This window comes from Rhinoderma darwinii, chromosome 11, assembly GCF_050947455.1.
Source record: "Rhinoderma darwinii isolate aRhiDar2 chromosome 11, aRhiDar2.hap1, whole genome shotgun sequence".
Lineage (NCBI taxonomy): Eukaryota > Metazoa > Chordata > Amphibia > Anura > Rhinodermatidae > Rhinoderma > Rhinoderma darwinii.
The window spans coordinates 47,733,510-47,752,249 of record NC_134697.1 but is presented as its reverse complement, the minus strand read 5'-3'; the positions used below and the strand labels follow the sequence as shown (position 1 = coordinate 47,752,249).

Below are 18,740 nucleotides of genomic sequence, written 5' to 3'. Positions count from 1 at the left end.
GTGTCATAAAATAGATTTACCACCAGATGGTTTCCCATGATGCTTCTCCAGAGTGTAGGCATCTGCAGCTTGGGCGTCAGCATCTAGCAAATTATACTGCAAGAAGTAATTTGATTCTTACTAGAAAACGCATTAGAGTTAACACACAACCACAGAATGAGATCTGCTTGACCTCAGTCTCTATGAGCTGCCAATGAAATGTGATTTTTCAAGGAATCTTATCAAACTAACCCACAGCAAACTCAATTGGGGATACTCACATTTCAGTGCTGCAGCACAATTCCAGTGAAGCATCTGTGATATTGGTCCACGGTTCATAAATATAAGGTAAAGCCGCCTAAAATGCTCCATTTTCCTCTTCCATGGTTTATTTGTGCTCAGTTTACCCGTGAAGCCTTATTATCTGATCAGGCATATTCAGATACAAGAGCCATGTGCAGGAGGCCGGATGGAGGCGCAAGGAGTCCCTGCAGCTCCATACTATAAAGTTGTAGGTCATCAGTGCAACTCTGTATGGTGCCGATGAAGCCATTTAGAAGAAAAGAATTCCCTAATATGGCATCCCGTGGAGTATACCACTTTGACAGTAAGAAGTCCTCTGTGTGTCTACTGTATACACAGTTACTTTATAGCCCATAGAACTGTATGGGCAACGTATAATGGCTTTCTAAAACTCAGAGGTTGTTGTACCAAGGCTCCCACAATGCACTACTTCCTGTTGACAGGAAAGCAGCAGAATGCCAAATTTATCTTTAGACCTGATTGGAGTAGAAAACAAGTTGTGGTACAACAGTAAAGTCTTCCTTCAACTGATTTGTTCTAACACACTATTGTACATTTTCTTTCTTTCTAGAATCTAGTATAATATGTAAAACATATTTAAGGGCCTAAGTATTTTTTTTTAGTTAATAAATCTAATTTATAATAATAAGTTCTCCAACTTTTTATTCAAGACCTTTGCTTGCCATCAGTGAATGGGAACATTTTTGAGACTGAGACTGAAAAACCAGTACAATCCACACTGTTGAAGGATTGCTACAGGACATGATATACCGTAATTGTAGCAAACATGTTTTGTTGGCTAAAAACAAGGATATCTTAACAATGTTAAGGAACAAAAACACAAAGTTTATTATAAAGTTGCAGAACTTTTCCTTAAACCATGGTTAAAGGGTTATTCCTGCCTTGGACATTTATATCCACAGGATGTCTAATAACGGGCGGGCCCATCTCTCAGAGAAACAGCCGCATCTAATCGGAGACAGAATAAAGAGGTGACCTAGGCCATTGAAGTCGAGGGGATTTAAATGTACAGCCAAGCAAGTATATCGTGTGTGTATATGCCATAAATATCTAATGTGGGAAAAAAACATTTATAGATACACTCCAGTGATTTTTTTCTTTATTGCGGCCCTTCTTGTAAAGTCCATCCGGTAAAAGGTAGGGCAGGTCATACTCTTACCGGGCGCTTTGTTGCCAAAATATCCCAGCCACAATTATGTCACGTGACCAGCCAATTCCTACAGAGTCTGCTGTGTAGACCGGAAGTCTATTTGAGCGTCTCATTGGAATGCATAGTGGAAGAGACTTCCGGTCCACACAGCAGACGCAGTAGAAATCGGCCGGTCACAGTGCGGTCACGTAACTTAATTGCGGCCAGGACATTTCAACAACAAAGCGCCCAGTAAGAGGATGACCTGCCCTACCTTTTACCGGGTGGACTTTACAAACGGGGGCCACAATAAAAAAAAAAAATCACTGGAGTGTCTCTAAGATTTATTTATACAAAACCAAAAAGCTTCTTTCCCTATTGTTAAGTATTAATAGGATGTGAGAACTAGCAATATTCTCCCCAAATGAAACCAAAATTCAAAGATAAAATAAAACTATACCTGAAAATATAGTTCTCGAAGTTGTCTATGTTTTTTAAAAATCTATTTAGCCATTTCTTATTTGTAGCGGTTTTCGGTGAATGTGGCCGGCATTACAGCTTGTTCATGGACATTTACTTATTGATTATTTTGAATTTTTTTTTGTTAATTAACTTAGGCCTTCTTCACATTGCGTTTATACCCTACGTTTAGCGTGTACGCGCTAAATGTGTCTAAAAGGCTCCATTAGTCCGATGGAGGACAATATAATTTTTTTTTTTGCCTCCGTATTGCTGGTAGATGTCAAAATACCTTTTATTTTTTAGGATGTAATAGTGTATTAGACAATGCTATTCCTTTCTGGCGGATTCCGCAAAAAGAGCTTATTCCGTATATGCAGTATATGTTTTTTTAATATGGGAACCTATGGGGAACCGATGCCACTGTATGGCATCTGTCACAGGCATACATGAAACGTATATGTCGGAGGGTTTCCCCAGGGCTGGAGTCCGGAGAAGAGCATCAGGTAATGCTCTGCCTGGGGATTCTGGCCCTGGGGAAGCTCCTGACGTCACTGTCATACATGGACAGTGACGTCAGGAACTTCTCCAGGGTCAGAGTCCTGGGGCAAAGCACTTCCAATGCTCTGCCTGGCGACTCATTGTGAAGCTCTGGACATCACTGTCCATATATGGACACTGACATCAAGAGCTTCCTCGTGCACAGCGCTACAAGTAGCGCTCTGCCTTGGGGTTCGGGATGCCTAAAGAGTGGGCTATGTTGCAACCTTCCGTTGGTGGTATAGGTCAGGAGTCCAGATATATACCTCCTACGGAAGAAAAAATATCAAGACAATTCAAAACATTAATGGAGTTCTCCAGAGAGAAAACATGCAGGTCCTATCTTCAGAATAGGCCATTAATATCTGATCAGTGGGGGTCCAACTATTAGCACCCCCACGGATCAGCTGTTTTGAAGGGACTGTGGTGCTGGTGCGAGAGTCGCTTCCCCTTCATTTCTGTTCAGTGCTCTGTACTATGAAATGCCGACACACTTGTAATGGTGGTTCACAGTATTATAGTTTTTTCCCATTCAAGCTTTCCTCCATTCAGCTTTCCCCCAATCACACGAGTGCCGCGTTCCCTTCAAGACAGCTGATTAGCCGCGATTTCGATGTGAGAAAGCTGTAATACTGTGAACCTCCACTACATGTGTGTCGGAGGTTGACAGTACGGATGTGGGGTGAAATTTTTTTTTCACTGAAAAACCCATTTAAATGGAGCTACAGTATGTGACGGTTGCAGGGTAATTCCATATAACTTTCCTTCCTATGTAATTTATTTTATATAATAATCAATTTAAATTCATACGTTGCCTAATAGCAGCTATTGTTTTCATGAGTTAATATCGACAAGAATACACCAGGAGTTTCAACACTAGAAAATGGAGGACACAGGTTTATCTGAAGCGCACTTTTAATTCCAGGCCTTGTCTGATGTCAGAGTCTACATACACAGAATGGTACAGAATTCCATTATTATGGCCTGTGTGGTCACAGAAATCAAAGTAAACAAAATCAATTCTAAAATCCGCAGAAGCAATAAATAAACAATCACATTTAAAATGTATAAATTAGAAAAAGTCCACTAGTTCATTCTGAAAATGGGCTAAGAAAACTGGCAGCCTTATTGTGATCTGTCACAAGCGAGTACAGATATTCCTTGTCGCCATCACCTCAGATCCAGCACAGTAATTTTTGCATCTTTTACAATCACATGTCTGCAAGTCTGCGAAAAAAACAAAAAAAAAACAGGATTAGAATCATGTATATTTGTAATGTTTCCAGTACATATTTCGAGCATATATCATAACAGTACTGACTGACAGCCTAAGGGCCTGTTCACATCACCGGTCGCTTTCCGTTCCGGGGTTCCGTCGGAGGTTTCCATCGGGTGAACTGAAAAGTGGTTTCAGTTTGACTTTCCGTTGCGGGGTTCACCCGACGGAAACCTCCAACGGAACCCCAGAACGGAAAGCCAACGCTGATGTGAACAGGCCCTCAGACTCTGTTTGCACTAGTGTCATGGCTTTTGTTTAAAATTGAGCCATAACGGCTATGTCCGATGCGTTTTGGAACAGATACCGACAAATCCTGATGGAACCCATTAACTTTTATTGACCTGCTATTTTTGACATCAAGAAAAGTACTGCAGACTGCGCTGTTCTTACTATCAATAATACCGAAAACCCCAACACACCCCCATTAACGCATTGTTGTTTTTAGTGAAATAAGGGATATTCTGAAATGGTTATTCTTTTTTAATCTGGATTGTGAAACAAACAATATATCATACAACATGTAGTTCTGTTGTTATGGTGGTTCTTAGAGCCTTAGGGGCAGATTTTCTAAGACTGGCATTTCATACGCCAGTCCTAGCTATCTCGTCCCCTGGAGTAAGATGTGAAAGATTTATCAAGAAGCGCTTGCCTTTTAATAAATCTGTCACATATTTCCGCTGGCCATGTGGTGCAACGACTGTGGCTGTGCGCCGTTCATCCCCACCACACCGGTCAGAAATTACAAATATGTATACTCACCTCATCTCTTCTCCCCTCTGGGTCTCCTCAGGCTTCCTCAACGTGCGGCGGTTCATACAAGGAACTAAAACCAAGCAGCATGGATTTCAACTATAATTGACACCAATTTTCTGGCGTGTGATTATAATAAAGTTATCGAGCCTCTGTGACTCGGTCTCCTTTTGCGAAGCCACGTCTTCTTTTGTAAAAGTGGCATAAAAAGGGCAAAACTTTTGGGCCCTTATGCAATTTTTCTATGCCAGAAAACTGGCATAGAAACGTTGATATATTCTCCCCTTACACTGCTCATACCTTTTAAATTCAGGTGTGACTGAAGTAAACTTCAATAACCCATTCCCCCAATGTCACACTCAAAAAGGTCAGACTGTATGGAACACCACTTACCATAACCCTCAGGGAAGTTATTTCCCTATGAACTATAATAAAGACACACACAGCAGTTTCTATTTTATGTGGGTAGAGGTCAGCCATTAAATATGTTTTTTTACCACTTGGTAACTATACCAATGGGTCGAATGTCCAAAATCGGGTGAACCCAGTGGAACGTGACACCCAAAGGAATAAAAACCATCATTTATTTATGAACAAAAACCACCAGCTGTGTCTAAATATATAAACAGGCCAAGCAGGTCATACCGACAATTATACAAGATTTCTCTTAATATAATTTTTTTAATTTATTTATTTTTTAATATAAACAATAAACAAAATAAAAGGGGCAGGAGGGTGGGACACAAGACTCTTCTTCCTGGGCTTTCTACTGGAAAAGAGACTCTCCCCATATAAGAGTAGACTTATATAGCCCCCTGAAACTCAGATCACCTGACCCATCTAACCTCCCCTTACCAAACTCTTAACCCTTTCCTAACCTGTCGCTGCAGATCAGACTGCATATTGCCAGCCTAAACTTAACCTTAAATTATATATGAGACAATATACCCCTTCTATAAATTCTAAGATTATTAGTAGTCATAGACATCCTGTCACCACATTAAAATCACAAAGTGGCAGGCTGAATGTTTTGTACAGGACACAGAACTTCATCTGCTGCATAACCAGATGAAGGGGTCTACGTTATGTTTAGTAACTATAACATGAAGCACTTCATCAAAACGAGGGTCTACAGAAGTCGAGGTGTATATTACAAAGCCAACTAAAGTGTGCCCTTCAATATAGTGTCACATAGAGTATGCCCCATCCCTCACAGTACTATTCCTTGTGCATCTCCTATTCCAGCCACAGTGTGCCTCCCAAGCTACTAGGCACGCATTTCCCAGCCGGAATACTCATCATGTGCCAAGCAGAACCCCGCCGTTGCCAGCGAGATCCCCCTCAGTGTTGGCTAGAATGCACCCAAGTGTCAAACAAGCCCCGATTACACTACCGTTCAAAAGTTTAGGGTCACTTATTCTAGCTGCAAACGTCTGGTTTTAATGCAATATCTACATAGGTGTATAGAGGCGCATTTCCAGCAACCATCACTTCAGTGTTCTAATGGTACATTGTGTTTGCTAACTGTGTTAGAAGGCTAATGGATGATTAGAAAACACTTGAAAACCCTTGTGCAATTATGTTAGCACCGCTGTAAACAGTTTTGCTGTTTAGAGGAGCTATAAAACTGACCTTCCTTTGAGCTAGTTGAGAATCTGGAGCATTACATTTGTGGGTTCGATTAAACTCTCAAAATGGCTAGAAAAAGAGAGCTTTCATGTGAAACTCGACAGTCTATTCTTGTTCTTAGAAATGAAGGCTGTTCCATGCGAGAAATTGCCAAGAAACTGAAGATTTCCTACAACGTTGTGTACTACTCCCTTCAGAGGACAGCACAAACAGGCTCTAACCAGATTAGAAAGAGAAGTGGGAGGCCCCGCTGCACAACTGAGCAACAAGACAAGTACATTAGAGTCTCTAGTTTAAGAAATAGATGCCTCACAGGTCCTCAACTGGCAGCTTCATTAAATAGTACCCGCAAAACGCCAGTGTCAACGTCTACAGTGAAGAGGCAACTCCGGGATGCTGGCCTTCAGGGCAGAGTGGCAAAGAAAAAGCCATATCTGAGACTGGCTAATAAAAGGAAAAGATTAATATGGGCAAAAGCACACAGACATTGGACAGAGGAAGATTGGAAAAAAGTGTTATGGACAAACGAATTTAATTTTGAGGTGTTTGGATCACACAGAAGAACATTTGTGAGACGCAGAACAACTGAAAATATGCTGGAAGAGTGCCTGACGCCATCTGTCAAGCATGGTGGAGGTAATGTGATGGTCTGGGGTTGCTTTGGTGCTGGTAAAGTGGGAGATTTGTACAAGGTAAAAGGGATTTTGAATAAGGAAGGCTATCACTCCATTTTGCAACGCCATGCCATACCCTGTGGACAGCCCTTGATTGGAGCCCATTTCATCCTACAACAGGACAATGACCGAAAGCACACCTCCAAATTATGCAAGAACTATTTAGGGAAGAAGCAGGCAGCTGGTATTCTATCTGTAATGGAGTGGCCAGCGCAGTCACCAGATCTCAACCCCATAGAGCTGTTGTGGGAGCAGCTTGACCGTATGGTACGCAAGAAGTGCCCATCAAGCCAATCCAACTTGTGGGAGGGCCTTCTGGAAGCATGGGGTGAAATTTCTCCCGATTACCTCAGCAAATTAACAGCTAGAATGCCAAAGGTCTGCAATGCTGTAATTGCTGCAAATGGAGCATTCTTTGATGAAAGCAAAGTTTGAAGGAGAAAATTTTTATTTCAAATAAAAATCATTATTTCTAACCTTGTCAATGTCTTGACTATATTTTCTAGTCATTTTGCAACTCATTTGATAAATATAAGTGTGAGTTTTCATGGAAAACACAAAAAATTGTCTGGGTGTCCCCAAACTTTTGAATGGTAGTGTACATGCCAGAATGCTGCTTGTCATCTACAGATCTTCCATAGCAAGTTAGAATGCCAGTCAAGTGCCAGCCAGATTGCTCCTCCAATATCGACCACAGTCACATAATTCTCCCAAATGCCAGCCACAGCCCAACATTTGGCAGTCAGAATTCCCTACTACAACCCATGTCAGCCATTATGTCCCAACTGCCAGCCAAAGCAAATACTTTACTCCCTTCTCTCTGCACTGCGGTTATTTTGCTTGCACTTGTAAGAAGTCTATCCATGACCACCTACAGAACATGTAACTTCCGCTTCCTGTGCCAGGGGTCAGAACAAGAAGATTTACTCCCAGCAGAAGTGATCTGTAATAGCCTATACAGCAGCGGTTAACCGTGAATAATTGACGCATTCTGAAGTCAGAACATGTCATGTAGACAAATTTTATTCCCATACATCAATGTAAAAATTCTAATCTGTGGAGAAACACATTTCTAACATAAAGCCCTTTCCAACATCTGACATATATATATGGCGCACGTCGGGTGGGGGAGTATGGAACGAGTGTGTTGGCTGTATCTTACAGCCGACATTTCAGTGTAACAAACGGGATCCTGCTCGGGCAGATCCCGCTCGCTTAACCTGTTAAATGGCGCGGTCAATAGTGACCGCGGCATTTAAATGCCTAGAAACAGGGGGGCAGCTGTAAAAACAAAATCCCCCAAAAGATTAAAGAATCAATTTTTCCTTTTCCACCCCACAAATATATTGTTTCCCACTACATTATATGGCACAACAAATGGTGCCATGAAAATCTACAACTCGTCCTGCCAGCAACAATTCCTCATATGGCAATATTGATAGAAAAATAAAAAAAAGTTATGACTTTTGCAATGTGAGGAGGTGAAAACTAAACTGAAAATTCGAAAAATGGCTGCAGCGGGAAAGGGTTAAAGAAATATGGATATGATCGATTTGGAACTAGCTGTTTACAAGTGAATAATGCATTACAGGTTAGAGATATATTTTAGCATTAAGCACAAAAACTACCCCACACAATTTCCCAGTGTGTTACTTAGCAACTCAATATGGTGCTAAAAACCTAGGCAGCCGCTGTAACAGTCATGTATATAGTCACAGATCTGACTAATAAACCATCAGCAGCAAGAACGTTAACCCTATTGAGGTCAGTTTAAAACAAGTAGTCACAGGAAGACCATCAATATAAAACGTAACCTTTTATTTTAAAAAAAAAAAAAAAAAAAGCCGGCTTGTATATCCGGACCTCACAAAATCAGGACTTGACAAAAAAGCAGAGAACTCCAGGAAGGGGATGGTATATACAGTAGAAAGGGAAATCTCACCCTACATATTTCCGTCTTCTAACGGACCCGGCCTGCAGCGGAACCACCGCCCCAATAAGGGTGATCCTACTATCTAGAACCTCCTGTTTGCACCCTAGTAGGTCCCTACTGAAAGCACACAGAACAAAGGGGACCCCACTCTGGAGTCTCCTAACAAAATCTCTGCTAGCTACTTTTTACGAAGAGGTCTGGGGAGGTTTACACAGAGTAAAGTGTTGATTTTGTGTGACCCAGCTATACAAGCCGTTTTTTTTTTGTTTTTTTGTTTTATGTGGATGGTCTTCCGGTGACTAACAGTCATGTATAACCTGATATTTGTTGTTCTGAAATTATTTTTCTCTACTTGGTCCAACCCACGTTTTTTTAGGTAGATCAGCACATGTAGCTCTGCAAATGTATATAATTAACATGCATTCACTTACATTGAATTGCCTTGGTTCTTTGCTGTGTGGATGAAACCCTTTCTTTTTACACCCGGAAACTTCCAGCATGCCCGCATTAGTAAGTCGAAATATCCCAGTACTGTACAAGTAAAAGGAAACAGATTCTTAAGCACAAAATTTATTTAAAGTTATTATAAAATAAAAACAGTATTGAAGTTCATGAGACGCTAAAAAAATCTGGAAAGCTGATAAATAATCTACAGACAAAGTAACAGAATGGGCGCTAAGAATGCCCGCTGCCAAGACTATCCTCATGCTGAATGATGCCCTTTGCTGTAGTTGGCGTCTCCCCCATCAGATGTAATAATTATAAGCGCCATACAGTATGGTGCCAAAATAACAGTGTCATAAGTTGGACAAATACACTTGCATAAAGAACAATATCAACATACAGTGCATTAATAGCAGAATACAGTGACCAAATAACAGCTCCATACATAAAGTAAGCTAATAACAGTGCTATACAATTAAAATTAAGATTAGTGGTGGTCACAAGCCTACTACATAGGCAGCTGTTTTACCCTCTGCGACCACACGGGTCGAACACACCTAAGGCTGGCCCTGCCTACAGCACATCCCCCTGTACTACATACACATTGGACGGTTGCATCTTGCATCCAGTAATTAATCGCATAAGTGATGATGGAGGTGGAATACATAGAGCCGACAGATCAATATTCATCTGATTGAAGAGCATACACGAGTAATTGCTAGAATAACCAGAAATAGGGTAAACCCTCCCTTCCTCCACAATGTTCAGTTTAGGGGGCTCTTTTGTGGGCTCCCTTGCTATTTACCGTTTAGATGCCCAGTTTAGCAGACAAAGGCTTTAAAGGACATGCCTATACAGTTTAAACATGGGAAGCCTGTCCATACAGTTGAGTAAACAGAATAAAAGAAACCTGCAGTAGTGGAGAATTCTCGATAGTGTCATGGGATGCATGAATGCTTAGGAGAGTCTGTGAAAATGGCGCACTAGGCATGTTAGGCACATTTCTCTTTTTCACACCACCTTATAGCTAGTGTACATGTACACCAACTAAATACTGGTTTTAATTGAAATGTAAGAATAAAGAGGTTTTTATTTTTCCAATGTGTGGTGATATGTACTCTGTTTATTTGTAGGTTTTAATGCTAATTTTTGGATAGTTCAACCAAGTAACATATTTACATACTGTGGCAAGTTTGACCTACTGTATATCAGGTCTACAATTATGGTTTATTTTTTCTTGTGACTGAACATTATAGGGTTCATATATATTGAGAGGAAAACAGAGTGTTAAAGGCTATGGACACCTTTGACATGTGAAAATATGCTTTTTACATATGTAAGTGGTTAGCTTAAGTTAAAAAAAAATTGCACTCATTTTGAGGCTGCAATCTATATTCCTTCGGTCATTTCTTAGTTTGCAACCTGCTCCTCTTTTCAGAATTGTCCCGCGTGTGTGTGTCCCAGTAATACATGCTGGATGTGACTTCTGTGACTCCAGTATGCTGCTGCCTTCACTAGCTCTCATGTATCAGAACAACTTAATTATTTTACGGATTTCTCCTTCTACAGCCCCTGAGGAGTCTCTTCTTCCATCAGCTAACAGACACTGATGAGTTTGTGATTCCACGCTTTTCTCCACCCGCACGTGGGTACTGTCCTTTCTCTTTACACTCATACACAGCCTCAACAGATAAAAACAAGGGGACATATAACACAAAAACACCGAAAAAAGGCCATACTTACAAATGGACACAGCCAGGTCAGAAACGCTGATGGAGAGTGAGCAGGTGCTTTAAATAATAATAGCCACTCCCACTAGTCTTGAGGGGAGTGGCGTGTGGTGCATGGGATGTGTAGGAAAAAATAATAAATAATAAATGAATAGTGTATGTGCAAGTGATGATAATAATAGGGGTGAAATATAGGGGGCAGTAAAGAGTAAAGTGCATAAATAAAGATAAATGAATAATGGGGTGCCAGTGTGTGAAACATGGAGGGATAGTGTGTAAGTCATGAGGCGCAGCGTGTATATCCAGGTAGAAGCCTATTTGTGACGCCTTGATAATTCATAGAGCGGGATACCCTGCTTACTATGCCAAACAACAGCACACTATACTCTCCCAGCATCAAAGACCCGGCTGTGTCCAAAAGAAGCAAACATAAGTAAGAATGAAAAATACCTTGGGTATTAGTAATCATTTTGGCCAAAAGGACGCAAGCTCGCAATCCACGACAAGGATCCCCAGTCTTGCGAGTCCCCAACTCCCTAAATGGAACTAAATGTTCCTGATACACAAACAAAACAGATAAAAACAAGGGGACATATAACACAAAAACACCGATAAAAGGCCATACTTACAAATGTGTGACAGAGTGGTGATTGCGAGCTTGCGTCCTTTTGGGGTCACAAATAGGCTTCTACCTGGATATACACGCTGCGCCTCATGACCTACACACTATCCCTCCATGTTTCACACACTGGCACCCCATTATTCATTTATCTTTATTTATGCACTTTATTCTTTACTGCCCCCTATATTTCACCCCTATTATTATCACTCGCACATACACTATTTATTTATTTATTTATTATTTTTTCCTACACATCCCATGCACCACACGCCACTCCCCTCAAGACTAGTGGGAGTGGCTATTATTATTTAAAGCACCTGCTCACTCTCCTTCATCAGCGTTTCTGACCTGGCTGTGTCCATTTGTAAATATGGCCTTTTTTCGATGTCTTTTTCATACACAGCCTGTCTGATCTCTCACTCCTCCCCCTGGAGACTGCTGTGTTTGCTTCCCTGCCTATCTGGAGTCTGATATATAAAGTCTATGTGATCTGCCCTCCCTGAACAGTTGGGTGCTTTCCTCACTCTCCACACTCTGATCTGCTGTGTACAACCCCTCTCCCTCTCCCTGCTGTTATGTCTTAGGGTATGTTCACACGTACACGTCCGATACGCCTGAAATTACGGAGCTGTTTTCAGGAGAAAACAGCTCCTGAATTTCAGACGTAATGGCAAGTGCAGGCGTTTTTCGCAGCGTCCATTACGGACGTAATTGGAGCTGTTTTTCTATGGAGCCAATGGAAAACGGCTCCAATTACGTCCCAAGAAGTGACAGGCACTTCTTTGACGTGGGCGTCTTTTTTACGCGCCGTCTTTTGACAGCGGCGCGTAAAAAAAATAACCGTCGGCACAGAACATCGTAAAGCCCATTCAAATGAATGGGCAGATGTTTGCCGGCGCTTTGGAGCCGTATTTTCGTAATTAGAGGTTAAAACGCCCGAATTACGTCCGTAAATAGGGGGTGTGAACCCAGCCTAACACTGAGAGAAGGGAGTAGGAGAGCAGATAAGAGTCTACACAGCCATGAGGAATGTGCTGTCGTATCTAAGTCAGAAACAGCAACACAACCAGCAATGTACAGGAGTTGCACAGACTAAACTGCAAAATGGTAGGACATTTTTTATAAATGCTTATTAGAAAGTTGCTTAATTTTTCATTCGGGAAGGAAAGGAACAATACAAATAATTCAGTGCAGTAGTGTCCATAGCCTTTAATTCTCGAAGGCAGGTACATCCAACTCAGAAGACAATATGAGAGGAGCATAACATTGTTCATACATTTCAGTTGTGTTGCTTTGAAGTAAGAACTTTTTGTTTTGAACTAACATAAGGCGTTTATGTGACTTAATTCTCTGGGTTATTGCCAAAATTCTCTTGTCCTGACAGTTGGTGGGGGATGCAGGCATGGTACTAGGGGCAAAAGTCTAATAGAATTTTTGCTCTGCAGCTGATACAGGTCAGATGAAAATAAACTCTGCATTCACAGGTAACTGCTTAACAACAAGAGACAAATGGAATAGTTGCTGAGCAAATTAATACCTTGCAATAGACTTTTACAGCATGACAAGGAAAAGGCTTACTACAGTCCTAAATACAAAAAAAAACTGCAAATCTTGTAGTGCAGAATATGCCTGCCGAGGATGACGCTAAAACAAACAGTGTACTTGGCATGTTTGGTGTTTATAGATTATGCCCAACTTTGAACGCCAGCTTAAAGTTTATACATAGAATTTATCTACAGAAAAGGTAACTTTGTAAAAACATGATCTTCTTCTCGAGATTTTACGTACATTCACGCCATAGTCAGGAAGGGTTTGTATGTAGCGGGCTCAAGAGCTGAGTCCACACCATACACAGTGGGTCTCAGCTGTATATTATAGCTGACACCCCGCTCTAACAGCCGTGATTGGAGAAAACTCCAATCCTGGCAGTTTAACCACTTAGATGCCTTGGTCAATAGTGACAGCCGCATCTAAGCCGTTAGACAAAGCGAGGCCTCTGTCACACTCCCCCCCCCTGCAATGCGATTGTGGGTGCTGATGGGTTGTCATAGCAGCGAGGGGCCTAGTACAGGCCCCCAGGTCTGCCATCTTGGTCCTTCTATTAATCCCTGCTTTAGGACGTAAAACGCCCAATATACTGCAATACATAAGTATAAGTGTATTGTACAAGCGATCCAACGATCTTAGCTTGTTCAGTCCCCTAGTGGGTCTAAATAAAACATTGTAGAAAAAAAACATTAAAATAATTAAAAAATCACCCCTATTCCCATTTTTTTTACGTTAAAGAGGCTCTGTCACCAGATTTTCAAACCCCTATCTCGTATTGCAGCAGATCGGCGCTGCAATGTAGATTACAGTAACGTTTTTGTTTTTTTAAAAACGAGCATTTTTGGCCAAGTTATGAGCATTTTTATATTTATGCAAATGAGCCTTTCTTAAGTACAACTGGGCGTGTTTAAAGTTATGTACAAGTGGGCGTGTATTGTGTGTGTACATCTGGGCATTTTTACTTGTTTTACTAGCTGGGCGTTGTGAATGGAAGTGTATGTTGCTGACGAATCAGCATCATCCACTTCTCTTCGTTAACACCTGGTCGCCTGGTGCCGATATGTCCTCGCTCGTCCGACACAATGCAGGACCTGGGGCAGGAAGTGACGTCACAGCGTGATCTCTCGAGAACACGCTGTGTGTCTGTGCACTGCCAGAAGCTGGGTGTTAACGAAGAGAAGTGGATGATGCTGATTCGTCAGCATCATACACTTCTATTCACAACGCCCAGCTAGTAAAACAAGTAAAAACGCCCAGATGTAACACACACACAATACACGCCCACTTGTACTTAACTTTAAACACGCCCAGTTGTACTTAAGAAAGGCTCATTTGCATAAATATAAAAATGGTCATAACTTGGCCAAAAATGCTTGTTTTTTAAAAAAAAAAAAATGTTACTGTAATCTACATTGCAGCGCCGATCTGCTGCAATACGAGATAGAGGTTTGAAAATCTGGTGACAGAGCCTCTTTAAATAACGTAAATAATACATAATAAGCCCTCACACAACTCCAGCGACGGAAAAACGTAAAGGCAGCACTTCATTTAATCCCTAAAAGAACAGCGACCTTTCGGCAGATGCAACTGCCTTTTTCAAGCAAAACGACTTCAAGCAAGTGCTTGAAAAAGGCAGTTGCATCTGCCGAAATGTCGCTGTTCTTTTATGTATTAAAGTCCTTTGCTTTTGATATTTCACGATGATATCCTGGAGTGCTACCTATTTTTTACTTTATATATATATTTATTTTTCTTTTTTTACTTTTACGTATATTTGGTATTGCCATTATCATATTGACCTACATGACAAAATTAACGTAAAAACAAAACCCAAAAAACAATGGAGGAATCTCACCCCACAAAATAATTTTTAAAAGTTTCTAAGGAAATTATATGGTACATTAAATAGTGCCATAAAAAAATACAACTCTTCCTGCAAAAAACAAGTCCTTTACAGCTATGTCAATGGGAAAATAAAAAAGTAAAGAAACTTGAAAGGCTTGGAGGGAAAAATAAAAATGAAAAAAGGGAAACTGGCTGCGACAGGAAGGGCTTAATATATTGAACCTTTGATACAACCTGTATTAGGCTGGATTCACACCGTGTATTTGTTGCAGATTTTTGAGCCAAAGCCAGATGTGTTTTTAAAAAAAAATGGGAAATAAAAAGGAAAACTTAAAGTTCTCCTTCCTCCTGGATCAACTTCTAGCTTTAGTATAAAAAAAAAACTGCATAAAAATCTTCAACAGATACGCGATGTGTGGATCCAGCCTTCCAGTCCAGGGCTGCATTCATAATTATGCAGGCTTCAGAGCGAATATCTTCCAGCATTCCTTACTAGCTCAGTGTCTAATCACACGAGCAAGCTCAGTGCAGACTCCTAGCAGGGTCGGCCTGGCCCACCAGAGAACTATATCCTGGATACTTCAGTGGGCCCAGGCCCAGGCCCTAACACAATAATGGGTCTTAAAGGGAACCTGTCACCAGCATTTCACCTATTGATCTCCCATCACCCCTCGCTGGCCGCTGCTGCCAAAAGTTCATTGCCGTTATCCCCTCTCCTAAACTCCTCCTCCGACCGTGAATAACGGTCTGCAAACATTTTGCGCCTTTCATGGTAATAATCGGGCAGTCTTGTTCGTTCCTCTTCTTATGCCCGCCCCCCACCGAAAACTGGCCTGCCCTGAATGAAAAAATCTTGTCCGAGATAGCGTGCATGCGCCCGTCATGTATGCTCAGACACCCTTTCCTGCTTTGTCCGGGCCTCAAATCTAGTTACTGTGCATGCGCACGCACCAGAACTAGAAGCGCGGGATTTCGTGTGTGCTGGGGGGAGGAGAGGAGCGGTCAATCAAAAGTAAGGAGGAGGTGTTAACTCAGAAAGGCTGGAGGAATGAAGATATGACTCTTTTCGAATGAAGATATAACTCTTTTACGCTCATTAGCATACGGCACAGGAACACTAAAAAACAGAATACTTAAGGTACTGTAATGTCCGTGGTCGCTGACCACGAACTCCTTCCATCCGGTCAACGCCCTTCTCTCCAGAGATGTCTGCACATGCGGCCATCCTGTTCCACAGTGACCACCAGGGTGCGCTCGCGAGCTCAGTCCAGATTTAGGGAGCCAGAGCGCACACAGGTGTGAGTTTGAGCTGATTGCTCCCAGAGCACCCTGGACTATAAGAAGAGCTATGCCCCTTCCTGTATTGCCTGAGCTTTGTTGTCGTTATCCTAGTCTGTCTATGCAAATGGTCTCCTAAGTGTTTTCCAGTTCCCAGTGTTTCCCGTTCCTGCTACCTGTAACCTGTATCCCGTGCTATTCTGGTTAAGTATTGTATTGAGTTGGAGTCCTGCTTTGCTGAGTACCCCACCTGTCCTGCTACACCACGCCTGGTGTCTGCCTGCTGCCTAAGTCCCAGCCGAGCCTGTCTTGCTACTGTCTGAGCTACCACAGGTACACCTATATGAACTATAGACTGATCTGTGTCCTGTTGGCCAGCTGCCACACCGTCAAGGCGGTACAGTCCATTGGGTCCACTTACCCAACATGACAGGTACAAAGCCTACTTAGAAGATAATTATAGGTTACATAAAAATTATTTTTCACCCACTAACCCCAGGTATTGCTGGTTTAATAGGTCAAAATGCTGGTGACAGGTTCCCTTTAAATGTTCAGCAGAAGACAACTCCATTTGGAGCCAATCACTTGCCACTATGGTCTATTGTTCTGGGATGATTTAGACCTTATTGACACGTTTTTTTTGTGTACAATGACAGCAACAAGGACTATGGTGAAATGAAAAGTGGACAAGTACATGTTCTATAAAGATGGAGGATGGGCATTCAGAATCTCCTTTAGTGGGCCCAAGAAACCCCAGTCTGACGTCGACTCTCAGGATAGGTCCACTTTACACCAGATACTGTACAGAGACCTGATAAAGGAAAAAAACAAACTATCCCACTGCATTATAGGATCTGATTGAAGTAGTAAGGTTGTCTGACGATAAGCTTTTCGGCTGTTACCAATGACGACGAGCAGAAATGTGAATGGATTATAATACGGGATGAAACTCAGGTCAGTTCAACATAGATAAAGCAATGTATATACAAAATTACTCAACTTTTTATGTAGATAAATTCTATATATAAACTGTAAAAGGGTGCTCAATGGTGGACAATCCCTTTAAAAATAATATTTATTTGTTGGTCGTGCTACTGCTTCCAGTCTGCAAATGAAATTCAAAAACATATTGATACTTTTTGACTATGCAGCATACATACTCATTGTGCTTTGGCGAACAAACAATAGCGATAGCTTCTGGTAGCATGAGCTGGTAGGAACAGTGAGTGTGAAGATCTACGCTGGACAAGAAAGCGGTTTGTGTTGGATGTGTCTGCAAAAGAAAAATATTACTAATGCATGATTGATCCAGGCTACATACGTAAACTATTTTAAATGTAATCTGGTAGGCATATAACATAACTCTATAGACCTTAGACCAGCCACGCTTACTAAATTTCTACTTGAAAGTTTAGTTACACAAATGACAAGGGGGAAGAGAAATGTGAAATTATATACAGTATAATGTGATTAAAAAAATCAACTGTGCTCAAACAAAAGCATGAGACCACAGGAGGATTGCATTTACCGTATACATGTCTCAGAGATTAAGTAAGTTCTAATATTTTTTACAATTTATAATAAGGGCTATGCTATTTATTTTAATACGTAACGTATCTGTTGCAGATCCTCTTTTTGAAGAGTAGGGAAAGGCTTCCTATCCATCAATTATGTTTTAATAAGAAAAACCCTCATCCTTTTCAAAAATAATGTTTGTGGCACAGCTCATCTCTGGTTCGGATATAAAAATGTGGCGTTTATACAAATATTATTTATAGACATGTCAATGGAACATAATTATATAATAGGCTCTAACACTAAAAATTATGTAAAGTAAATATTAAAATACATGTATTAATTAGTGCGAAAAGAACTTGATGGCATAGAGAGCATCATGGTAACAAAATTTGGTTGGCTTGCTGATGAATGTTACTAATCCCAGTTTTAAAGCTAGAGAACACCCATGTTACAACAGATCTGTGTTATGTGAAGAGGCTAGTAGAGCCTCGAAATACATTGTTTCTAACACAAAATAAAGCGAATAACTAAAGATTGACCGAATCGGCCTAATTCTTCACATCAAGAGGGGAAATGCCAAATAAGGATTATCAGTATTATTTTTTTTCTGCTCCGACCGTAGCAGTGGTACAGGACCCCATCCAAGGCAACAGGCTCTCTTAACTACATGTCTATACGGATACATAACGTTCCCAGGTCAGCACATATGCATATGGTTCTTTCCTGATTTTCTCTCAGGCAATACCCAATAAAGCACCTTTTGTGTCTCTCTTTTATACTATGTTACATAAGGGGCATCATTACAAATTGTAGAAAATCAACAGTTAAGGCCCTCTGATGTATATTTAATGTGTACGCCAGGAAAGCCTATGGACATGCTAAACGTGTCCATAAGCTACCCTTGTCAGATGGAGGCCAAAAGAGTGTCTTTTTGGCCTCTGTCTAGCCATCCAGGTTCCTGTAAAATAAAAATAAAAAGTATACATTTAACAGAGGAAATAATAGCCTATGGATGACAGATACCACAGTATGGAATCCATGACATGACTCCAGATACCT

At 41.1% G+C, this 18,740-nt stretch overlaps 1 protein-coding gene across 2 annotated transcripts in view; it reads right to left on the bottom strand.

Moving 5' to 3' along the window:
- Nucleotides 1-3,345: 3,345 nt before the first annotated feature.
- STAMBPL1 (STAM binding protein like 1) overlaps nucleotides 3,346-18,740 on the bottom strand; it is a 71,094-nt gene continuing 55,699 nt past the window's right edge. For both annotated transcript variants that reach the window (XM_075842658.1, XM_075842659.1), the window contains exons 9-11: nucleotides 17,324-17,436; nucleotides 9,128-9,227; nucleotides 3,346-3,658 (exon numbers count right to left, since the gene is read on the bottom strand). In XM_075842658.1, coding sequence (XP_075698773.1) covers nucleotides 3,602-3,658; nucleotides 9,128-9,227; nucleotides 17,324-17,436 — 270 coding nt within the window. In that variant the 3' untranslated portion in view covers nucleotides 3,346-3,601. The remainder of the gene's footprint in view (nucleotides 3,659-9,127; nucleotides 9,228-17,323; nucleotides 17,437-18,740) is intronic.